This window comes from Rissa tridactyla, chromosome 7 (genome assembly GCF_028500815.1).
Source record: "Rissa tridactyla isolate bRisTri1 chromosome 7, bRisTri1.patW.cur.20221130, whole genome shotgun sequence".
Lineage (NCBI taxonomy): Eukaryota > Metazoa > Chordata > Aves > Charadriiformes > Laridae > Rissa > Rissa tridactyla.
In genome coordinates this window covers 27941900-27954178 of record NC_071472.1, presented here as the reverse complement: position 1 = coordinate 27954178, position 12279 = coordinate 27941900, and the positions used below count along the sequence as shown (strand labels likewise).

At 36.5% G+C, this 12279-nt stretch overlaps 1 protein-coding gene across 6 annotated transcripts in view; it reads right to left on the bottom strand.

The window, feature by feature from the left end:
• Nucleotides 1-42: 42 nt before the first annotated feature.
• Nucleotides 43-12279, bottom strand: part of OSBPL6 (oxysterol binding protein like 6) — a 111070-nt gene continuing 98833 nt past the window's right edge. For all 6 annotated transcript variants that reach the window (XM_054209973.1, XM_054209978.1, XM_054209972.1 and 3 more), the window contains 2 exons: nt 11767-11889; nt 43-10831 (listed from right to left, as the gene is read on the bottom strand). In XM_054209973.1, the coding sequence (XP_054065948.1) occupies nt 10723-10831; nt 11767-11889 (232 nt within the window). In that variant the 3' untranslated portion in view covers nt 43-10722. The remainder of the gene's footprint in view (nt 10832-11766; nt 11890-12279) is intronic.

Genomic DNA, 12279 nt, shown 5'->3' with positions numbered 1-12279 from the left:
AGTGTACATTGAGATTTATTAGAACAAGCACTAATAGCAGCAGTGTACAGAGTGATGGAGACAATGTACTGTATGCACTGAACAATAATAATTATACAATTGCACTTCTTCAGAGATCTATTAGAAAATGCTTTTCAGTAAACAGTTTCCCAAATCTAGCATTGTTTGGATTTGCCTCTGAGGAAAAAAAATACAAAAAATATGCTTTTTTTTTTTTTTTGGTAAGGCATTAGCAACATTCATTGGCAGGCTAAACAAGTCATTTGTACATGCATTATCCAATTACATTGCAACAGGTAAAAGAGCATCATGTTTCCTCAAAAAAATACAATTGTGTGTGTGTTTTTTGGACACAATATCCTGGTAAATCCGGCTCAGCCTGAAGGAAACAGATGACATCTTTTGTTACATTGTAGAGCACAACATAAACTATAGCATAGCCAAGTTCATCTTTATTTCCTACAAGAAGCTGTAGGACCTCCCTCAGTTGGAGTCCGTATTATGGGTATTGTGTATACCGCATACATCACTGGAATAACGTCTTAATTAAATTAATTTCTTTTGTTTACTAGTCCCCCCGCTACCACCTCCCTGAATCGTGTGGCCAAAAGACACTCGACTGTAATCAACATGAACAACTGTATGAGCTTGGTTTTTATTGCATGAGAGGTAGTCAGCATGAGGCCTTGTCTGCGCTCTGGATTACTACGACATTATGTTCGAAACCAACTCATGAGTGCAAAGACACGGAGTAAGTGTTCCAGCTGCCCTATGTGGGAACTTAAAACTGTTTTTTTACTGCTCCTTCCTGGCCAGGTTCAGTCTCTGAAGTAGCCAGAGAATTTGATATGCCAAAAAAAGCAATTCTATTTATGTGCTAAAGCCTAGAAGGAGAGCGGGGAGGCACTTTCTCACATTCATGCTTTTCTAGGCTGAGATTAGGGGCATGCTCTTAGTTAGCCACCCCCTTCTTTGCAAATCGGAAAGATCAGTCTCCTTTTTTGATTGGCACACAGTACTAGCAACCCTCACTCTGGGCTGGCACCGTCCTGGGGAAAGTACAGGGAAACGGGTAGGAATTGCAAATATTCTTACAATTAAGCTTGCCAGAGTGAGACGTTAATCTGATGAATTGTCATTGATTTAATCTCCTGTTCTTTCTTCCAAATGTCATACATAATTGAGCTCTGCAGAGACATGAAGTTAACTGGTTTTTAAATACTACAAGCCCCAGAATAAGGTCCCAAAATGCAAGAGAGTCAAAGGAAAGTCAGATGTATTGCTCTGACTGGCAAGCAGTCAAACCGGCTGCGTTTCACACATTTATCTTCCACAAGACAGTGCACATGTTCAAAATTAAGCTTAAGTGTAACTAGTTGAATACCTAGCCTTGACTGTAGGTTAGGCCTACAGCTGCAGTAGATTTGGGCAGCTAGATCACCCACTCACCTGGAAGCTCACCAAGTTCCATGGAGGACCAACAGCACCTCAGCCTCATCTGTGCAGGTGCGCATTTGTTTAAGCATCTAGGAATCAAGTACTGTAACGCCTGGTTATAGTAACCAAGGAAATTGTTTTGATTTCTCAGGAATGCCAGTGTTGAGCCTTTTCATTTGGACCTTAGTATCTACAACTTCTAAACTGAATTCAATGAGGCTGTTTGCAATGTTTATGCTAAGTACGTATTGACGTCTGTGCAAGATCGGAGTCCAAGCAGATGAAGCAGAAAAAAAATCTGAGATGTGCATTGACAATTAACTCTTGCACGTGCAACAGAAGTCTATAGATTTGGAATATACAAATAATATCCTACCGATGTTATTCCTCGTCTGCTGATGCTTAGCAACTGTAAGCAATAGAACTGTTTTTACAGGCATGGTTACAGCCAGTATTTGGAGTGAGAATTAATAATATGTAAAGAATAATAATTCTGAAAGATATCCCAAACTTGTGAATAGTCAAGCACAAATGAATGCATTTGTAGGAAAGTAATCAAGATCAATCAAGATTTTTTTTTAAATGTTAAATTACTCCATGTGCTATGAAGGACCAAACTTGTGATTTTAAATATCACAATACTTTAAGTATCTTATACAATTTTCGAAACAAATATTTGCAAAATCAATATTCTATTGAGTTATTTAGAAATTATGGTACTGACTGTTTTTTTCCAGTATCCTTTTCTTCATCATCTCATTATGGAAGTCCACAGTGAATTTCTGTGCATAAAATTAAGGATGCTGCAAGTGATGTTTAACATTACAGTGCTCAAAAATAATGCCTTCTGCAACATTTGGGTAGCTGGGTATATAAATGCTTCGTATTTTCTTTCTTTCCCTTAAGTAACACTTTTCTATTGCTTTCAAAGCAAAACAAAAAATTCGTCTGGTGCACCTAGGAACACATACCCTTTCTAGTTACAGTCAGTAATTATTTCCCTCTAAAAGAGACACTGTCTACCCAGTACTCAAAAGTAGCACTGGCTTTATATGTTAGGCTTCTAGATAGCAACTATTTGCCTTTAAAATTCATTTTAAAAACAGCGAAGTGAGTTTCTGTATACCTTTCTAGCTGACATAATAGCATAATCACAGTGGAAAGACTCTGAGGACCTCCTTTTACAAGTAAACTACACAAGAGGCGTACAAGAAATCAACATATTCGGGGGTTTTATTTTTTGTAGAATGAGCACAGGGATACGGGCAATCAGCAAAGAATGCTCTTTTAGCTATTTAGGTTTTGACATTTTGGCCTGCTAAAGAATTGGTGCAGGGCTGTTTCCCTATCCGAAATTAAAGGCAGTTAAAAGCAAAGAAGCTCGGTAAGGCAATGTAAAATTGACAACTAATCTAAATATTACTCTTCTAATGGCATTCTCAGAGTCTGAGCAAGGTATAAATACTAAAATTTACTACTTTTCATACATGTGCGTATGGGATCTAATCTCACCCAAAACGTGTGACATTATTCCCAATTCCCAATATTAACTTTGTGCAACAATGAGAGAAAATACAGAATTCTTTGCTGTTGAAATACGGAGAAATCATAATTCATGAAACAGTTAATTACACAAAGGAAAGTATATAAAGAACCAAAGAAGAGTCTTGGTACTGGTTACAACAAAGACAATATACCTATTATCCTAATACAGAACCATCATAATGATCTCTCTGGATACCACAGTAGTTTAATTTTATGCTGGCTTTTTACGTGCTAAATAAAGTATCCGCTTCAGACAATCTAGCAGTAACAGATGAAGAACAAGAACTTTGCTATGCATTTTGGTGGAGGAAAAGATTTCAGACATCAGATGCCAGCAGCTTGCTTTCTTACATGTTTTATAGTAAATAACATAGACACAAATCAATATACAAAGAAGAATCCCACCCGGAAAAGCCCACTGAAATTTCTTTTTGGTCCAGCGATGACATTTTAGTGAGTAAGCACTATAGGTCCACCCCCCATTGAGAGGTGGAGATTTAGGGAGATCTGAGCATTAGGTGCAAGACAAAAAGCATGCTCTTCATGTCTGTCGAGTTCCAAACATTGCTTAATTTTTAAAACTTAAACTTCACATGTAATTAATTCTTAGTGAGGAATGAATGTTTGAAAATAATTAGTTTAGAAAAAAATTATAAAGGAATAAGAACAGTGCTTTTGCTAATTAGAGAGAAAGCTTAACTAAGGTAAAAGTTGCGATCTTTGCATTTATGCCTGCATAGCAAAATACACTCATCAGCATTTATTTCTCAGCTAGTAGTCAGGTCTTGTTTGAGACTCAGCTGAAAAAAAATTTATTGTGATCTGAATTTGTAATACTACATTTCAACCACTAAAGAATACCAGTAACACTTATTTCAAGAACTAAAAAGAACTAATTTCTAACCTCAAATTGGAACAATTTTCAAATGTTGACTTCAAAATAGGTGACAAAGCATGTTTAATATATTTATGTATAATGTTATTATTGGTGATCCAATCTCAAATTTTTTTGTAAAATGTTAAGCAAATGCAAAGATAATTGAAGAGCTTGTCTGTATTTCTTCAACACAGTTGAAGAAGCTATTCTCAATTTTCCTTTGCCTGGAAAATACTGAGGATTAAACTTATTAATTAAACTTAATTTTGTTAATGTTACTGTAATATTCCTTGTTCAGATGAATGTAACAAAGGAAGGGAGGGAGCATTCAGCACAGGACTACAAGAAAAGAAATGTGAGTTTGCAATCCTGACTCTAACGCTGATTGTCCTCGGTGGACCTGACAAATCAACCCCCACGCCATTAAATAGTAATGCAACTTCAGAAAAAGGTGTTGCAAGTGTGGCTACACTGACTGGCACAAGGACATCAATGAAGAATAGTTCTGTTTGAATATTTATCACTGTGTGCTGCTCTTGTATAGCACTTACATCATTTTGATGCTCAGGCGTAAAAGGTAAGTTACCCACTTCTGACTTTTTGAAGGAATCTCCTTACTCCTTCCCTTTTTGCATCCCTAATGTTCTGGGCCAGCAACATTATACATTAGCATAAGATACCTCTCTTTTATTAATGTAGACCATTAAAAGTAGCAGTCTATATGGAAATACATTTTAGTTTCATAGGAGACAACATCTGGATCATTGCTCCAGGAGTACGTGTAAGTAGCTTTACCATACTTCAATTAATTATTCATACGTCAAGACAGAATATATTACACACTGCTGATTATATATTACAACTTCATGGTTTTCTTATTTATAAAATATGTAAGTCTCTTTGTCCACATTACCAATACACCTTCAGCCAAATGCTGGCTACAGTCATTTTTATTTATAAAAGGAATAAAAACTTCCCTTCACCTTCAGAATTAATTCTGAGCAAATGCCACCAATCTTCCCCTTTTTCATGCTGTCATGGATCAGTGGAAAGAAAAATGCTATTAAGATAACCTGCCTGAAATGGATTCAGCAGCTCTGATGACATTTTAATTCATAAAAGTTAGAAAACTTTCTATTTTGTTACAGCTGTGCCACTGACAGAGCTGCTGTGACTAGTTTCACTGTTCTCCATTGCAGTCTCTCTCTCCCTTTTCTGAGGTTTTTCAAAGATCGCAAGGAAGGAAAAAAACAATTAAAAAAGAAATGATGGGTTTATAATGCCACAGAACTTGACAAAGGAGATGGGTATATAAAACACCTACAAGTACATTGCTATCGCTTTTTAAACCTGTGAAATACCATACAAAAATCCTGTTTTATGAACAGGATTTTCAGTGTAGCAGAAGAAAGACACAGCTTACAGTGAAGCTAATGAATGATGGTGGTTTACATTCTCTAGTTTAAAGAGCAAATAATGTATTTGCTTTTGTAAGCAGACTCCTTACAATATGTAATACATAAGTAAAATGAATTGCTGTAAATAAGCCATTTCTTTGAGCTTACTGCGATTTGCAGCATTCTTGTGGGTGCCATTCACTGTTCTAACGGAGCACAGGGAGATATCCTCCCCAGGAATAATTAAACCTTTATTTACACACTTAGTCTAGATCCTTCTGTTAAAAACAAACAAACAAACAAAAAAATCAAAACCAACCCCCCCAAAAAAGGACCTTTCTCCATGAAACTGCTTCTGAATTATGCCAGAATTATAGTAAACGTAACCACAGATGGTAAAGTAGAAAATTATACTACTTTTTATATTAAATATACCTTTTCAATTTTGAGCACATTAATAAAAAAACCTTAGTTGGCACTGTATCCCTGCCTACCTCAATTTCTATCAATATATGCTCTAATGAACAAATTCAAGTTTTATACTATTTTGACGACTGTTATTTAATGACAGACAGGAAGAAAACCCAAGACAGTATTTTCAGCCCCAGCAGCTGCCCAGGTAAGTGGTTATGACACAGTAAACTTTGTTAGCTTTCTCCCAGGTCTGTCTATAACCCAGGGTGACCCATGATGCCATTCTAATGTTTCTTACACACTTCTATCAACATTACCCTTTTCCCCCCAGCTGGGCCTAATTCTCTAACTTAACCTCTCCTGTCATTTTAGCACATGTATACAAATACCCTTTCCTTTCATGTGGATTTAATCTGAAAACTCTCCCTTACTTTCATTATGCAGCTCCAGCACCAGTAATGACATCTATAAAATAGAGTTAATTCCTCAGATTACAACTGCAGCTAACAGCATGTTAAACAGCGAGTGTTATCTCTGCACCAGACAACATTCAAAATCCTATAAAACAAGGACACCACACAAACCTTCCCTATACTAACAGAGCTTTGCTAGTGAAAGCAAGTTTTGCAAAACTCACGGAGAATTGGCATATTCAGCCCTCTTGGGTATTGCACAAGCGCAAATGAACCTCCCCTCCCTTCCAGGGTATTTCTAAAAACACAGAGAAACTCTATGAGCAAGACTGCGTTGCGCTGGCCTCCCCTCTGCCTGGTTCGAGGGTGAGAAAATCCCTTGTTACCTCCATGGGAAACAGAGGGCATGGCCCAGATGCAAGCTCCTCACCAGGTGCCCGTGAGGGCAGGACCAGCGCTGGCTCCTAGTGTGCCTTCACGTTTGTGTAATTCACTTCCATAAAGCTCCGACAGTGTTCAGTAGGGAATTAAAGGCAATATCTTTCAAAAATGTGTCATGTATACATACTGCAATACTTGACATATGCCTAGCGTGTGCTAGTCAAATAAAACCCATAAATGCCGTACAAGCTCATTTAGAGTCAGAAGTTCAAAAGGAGGGTAAAAAAAAAAGTAACACTGTTTGTAAGATGAACAAAAGTATTATAGTGGGAGTTCACTTTTAAAGCCAAATACAGAAAAGTTTATTTCATGCAACTTACATCTGTCTAAAATTAGAACGGGTGCCTACATGACTTTTTAAACACAGTGATACTGTACGAAAATCAACTCATATTCAAATTGAATCTCCCAGCGAGATAACAATTTCTAATATGCCGAAAAATCTACCATTTTGTTAATACAGATCTAAAATAGGAATGAAGCTATTTAAATCTTTATAAGGTATTACATTTGATGACAATAACTATTTTTACCCTATCATATCTGCAGTACCAGAACAGGGAATGAATTAAGGTACACTTTTAAAATACTAATTGAAAGTACAGTTCACTATTGTGAAACTAAAGCATAAGGGTTGTGTATTTTATACAGAAATCAGTGTTTTGAGAAAGCACAGGAAAAGCAAAGGATATGTCTTTGTAGTGAAAGTTAGAACTTCTTAAATTGTTTAAAAGTTTTTAAATGTCAAATGATTTGCACTAATTTTCATCACATACCAAACCTATAGCAATTAAATCTACTGAGTTGGTAAGTATTATTTTCATGCCTTCCAGAAGGAAATACTGCCTGGATGAATGGAGTGAGGTGGGCTGAAAACCGCCCGAATCCCCAGACCAGCCGGCAACAAGGACAGCCCTGGAGGGGTTAATTTTGTGGCCCATGTCAATCGACATCTCACCAGAGACCTGGGCAAGGACATAGAGACTACACGCTAACAAGTTTGCGTATGACATTAAATTAGGAGGGTGAGACAGCGTGCCAGATGGCAGAGCTTCAATCAGAAGGATGCTGCTCGGCTTGAGGACTGGGCCAGAAGACACTCCATGAGGTTCAACAGAAGTTCAGAGGTCTACACCTGGGGCGGAAAAATCCCATGCTGGGAAGGGGCAGCCAAGCCGCAGCCCTGCCGAAAAGCAGCAGGCACTTACAGTGGGTGGGGGGCTGCAAAGGGACCAACAACGCGTTCCCATTGCAGCATGGGAAACCCCATTCTGCGCTGCGCTGGCAGGGGATGTGGAAAGCCCACTATCACCCACGACTTACTGCTGGTGAAATTTCACAGGTTGTCTAAAAATTGTAATTTGGACAGAAGCCCCCAGACCTATCTTCTGTTAACACATTCTCTTTAGAAATAGAACAAAATATGTCATGATGTCGCCCAAGGTTACAGGAAAAATTGAATAAAAGATATTGCACAGAATCCAGAGAATTCTGCACTATAAGAAATTGCTTTACAGTACATCTGCTAGCACTTTTCAATTTCAGCTAAAGAGTGCAAATATTTTGTAATGCATGGTTTTGTGTTTCCTCTACTTAGTAGTTAACAAATTTAACACTGAGTAGGCTTAAAAAGTACCTTCAAGAAAAAGATTTAGCATATTACCAATTTTTTTTAATTCTAAAAGTTAATGATATTTTTCTTTCAATGAGTGTCAAACAAACAATTGTAAAAATTAATTAAACCAGTGATAGCATCTTTAGTGTTCACCAAGTTTCAATTTGCATTGCAAATAATGCCATTCACAAAACACTAGCAGAACACTGTAAAACTGAAGACCTTATTTCTGCATTTAAATTAAAAACCAACTTTCAACAAAATTTGAGGACATGCAGTTTCTGTCTCTCAAATGTACTTGCAGTCCTACACACATAATATTTTCTAATATCACGGTGAACTGCACACAAAGACTGGAGCTTGAAGTGAGCAGTAATGTTTAAAAATGTTGTTTTTAAGGAAAGTGACACAGGATAATTAATTGCTATTTTGCCCACAATGTGCCAATTTGTTTCATGGTGTAATGTCATTAAAGCAAGTAGGATGAAGTTAACCAAACATGATTAAAAAACCCCAAACTTTGATATATTTTCATTTTCTTATAGTAAAAATTGGAAAACTAAAAAAATAAAATAAAAAAGACAGACTAGGTTCAACTAGTAAAGAAAAATATATCATTCTTTGAAAAAATCAAAATTTTCTTTGGAAGAAATCCTGTTAATCTGCACGTATTTTTTTAATATCAAATATTCATAAGCAATTCATGAGCATTCACAATTCTTAAAAAGTCTACTTAATATTTTCTTCAGGTTTTCATAGTTCTTCCTGATACCAGAACTACGTGAAGAAATTGGAATTCATTAGTAGCCAGTCACTTTGCCATACAAACAAGGGGGAGAAGTAAATGCATATTAAATAATCAAAGTGATCTCAGTTCTTTAGGGACCTGACTCTGCAAAAGGCAGAAGCAGGCGTAGAGCTGGGTATGCATCATAGTCTACTGGGAACTGTTCAAGTTGCTCTGCTGGCAGGATCACATACCTATTTAATAACTTTTTTTAGGTCTCAGTACTGAAATCGATCTTAAATAGAAAAATTCAAGGGCACTACGTACGCCATATATGTGCAGAAATAAATACAGTGTATATGCATGAAATCTAACCTATCATCAGTGCCTGGATGTATAATACATGCATAAATGGAAGACTAGATCACACCATATGGAATGCAGTTTTTAACCTAATAAAATTACGTTTTTTCCTTTTATTAAAATCTGCCTTCCTGCTTTTAATGTTCCAGAGATTTTCAAATAGAAAGTGCCAAGCCTTCTCCCACATACTTTAACTGAGGCTTAGCAACACGTAAGAGATTTGGTTCTTAATCAAAAAATATAGAATCACTTTATGAAAAACCGTAAAATATAATTTTGCACAAAAGCTATTCTGGCAACACAAGTAGTAGTTGTGAGCTACAACACATAGGAGCCTCTGCCAAACTCTCAAATATAAATTTAGATAAGAAAAGTGTATGGGGAAAAAACAGAGCCAGTAAACAGTGCGTGTGGCAGAAAATAGTTGCATTTACAGTACTATCCAGCTTCTGGAGAGAAGCCAGAGGCCTTCCGATTAAATCTTTCTGTGCTTTTAACGCTGTTGCAAAGCTTGAGGGAATTCTAATTGTATAAATAGTTAACGGGTAAATGAGATTCACTGTGAGACTATGTCCAGCCAGCGGTAAAAATGACGACTGCATCTCAGCATCAGTCTTTCAGAATATGAACTTTCTGACTAGCAATTCATATGCATTTAACAAAATTGCCTCAAATTCAACCAGTTAGCAGTTTCTGTTCAGTCTGATTATACAGTCAGCTTCCCAAAGCTAAAGCACGTACAGTAGATCTCATTCCTCCGAAATAGTTAGATGTTTGGTTGTCTTTTGATTTTAAATAATGCAGCTTCTCCAATATTTATATCATGATAAAATTCTAGTGCTTTAAAAATCTGCCCTTCACACAAGCCTAAGCATACATATTTTAAAATTACTTACTGTACATCTTCATGTTTTAAGGCATGAACAATGGCATATGAATGGGAACAGCTTCCAGAACAACGTATCTTTTTGACAAAGGTCAGTCCAACCACATCACACCAAAGGACTAACCTGAAGCCAGAAATGACAGTGTTGTGACCCAAGAGTTTTTAACAAAAATAGTTGAAACAAAATGGAATTTTTTCTCTTTTTCTTCCTTTTTTTTTTTTTTTTTTAAATTTAACTTACATTACTCTTAATGTCTGTTTAAAGCACCGGTTGCAGTTTTGCGTTTACCACCTCTTCCGAGTGACTTTGGATAACTCATCTGCTTCTTTAGTTCTGAATTTTCAGGTATGAAACTTTAAAAGGTTTCTATTTCTTTTTTTTTTTTTTTTCTTTTTTTTTTTTTTAATGGCTGCTGCAAAATTAAAAAGATCCAGAAGTGGTCAGGGGCCTGGTCTAATGCACTTCCAAAATCCGTTATAAAGATGAATATAAATGCAAATGATAGGTTTTTCCGTAGACCCACAAACCACGCTTAGCTATAAGAAACATATTGTGCATAGTTATTTTTTTCTTCAGTGATATGTTTACTAGATCTACATTCTCAGTTTACCAGAGTACAGGAATTTCTACTTTACTAAAGCCAGGATCCTTCCGCAGTTCCCAGTAGGTGTCATTGGTAACCCAGGCTTCTCTTTGATTAGCGTCGATAACTTTTCTGTAGAAAGGAAAAAAAAAAAAACAAAGAAAAATCAAACAAAAGAAAAAAAGTTCTGACCATAGATCTCTACTCTTACGCAATATGAAATAAAATTCCATACCTCTCTGATCTAATCCAATACTAAATCTGATTTCATATTTCTAAAGGACACAAGAACAGTCAGGGATTTAATAATAAAAATCAACCTCTACCTGTGTCAAAAGCGGAAGGTTTAGAAAACAGCCAAGATACAAATCTGTTGTCTGACCTGTGTGGGCAGGTCTTAGAGCCACATAAAGCCTCTTTGGCCATTACAGATTCTGATTATGTGCAGGGGATCAACCAAGAGATCTAGTTTGCAGAATGCAAGCCTTTTACCATTTATATTGTTTGTCTCCTCTGTATTTGGCTCATCTTCCACTACAAAACTGCACCATGCACATTCGACCTTCTCACTTTTGATTCCCCATCCTAAACATCCGGCTATTTGGTATGACTATCCCTTGTTTCAGAGGAATTTAAATGTATGTATATATATATATATATAAACACATTTATATGTACATTTTATAGACATATATATGGATGATATTGCTGTTCAGGTCACTATTTATTACTTTGCTGATGCAATGACTTAAAACAATAACATAGTTAAATCTTAGATCCTAATATTATACTTCTATTCCACTTAAAAGTTCAAAAAACATTGGCCAAGGGGAGCAGCAGGCTTTTATAGCTGTTGCCCATTGTGAGAAAATGATCTTTCAAATTATGAAGCTTTAAACTATATAAAAATTGCTTCAGGCAGAGATCAAGTATCTGATTATTTTTCTTAAAATTGCCATTTTCCAGGCTTTCATGATTAACAGACTACACTGGTGGTAATCCGTGTAGTACTTTGTCTAGTCACACTATAGAAAACTGAGACTTACGACTGAAATGAATAGACTCACTTAAAAAATTTGGGTACATATTCAATGCTGTTTTCTTCCATGTACCGCCTCCGAGCTCTCTGGAGTTCCTCTATTCTTTGTTTCTCAGATGCTGCCGCTTCTACATTTCCTTCCTCCAGAAGCCTGTATGAATAACAGCAGGTACTATAGCAATCATACAGTGTCGAACAAGGGATTTTCTAGCACCAGTCATCACAAAAGACACGCAGACGCCAAGCCTGTTGTCGGTGTTGTACCCACTTTCAGATCTAGTCATAACCTCATAAAATAAGAATAACTGAGATGCAACTCCCCAGTTACATGTACCTGACCTATAACCTAAGGTATATACTTTCTTCAGTAACTTCAGCATAATGCAAAAATTGAAGTACTATGAACTGAGAATTAGGAGGGAATTAACATTGCTTCCATTCATAGCAGGAGCTATGACATTTCAGAGCCTGTCCTTCCAGTTTGTTATGAGGAATCTTACCTCTGCCCCAAGATTGCACTATAGCTTTACTATACCAACAA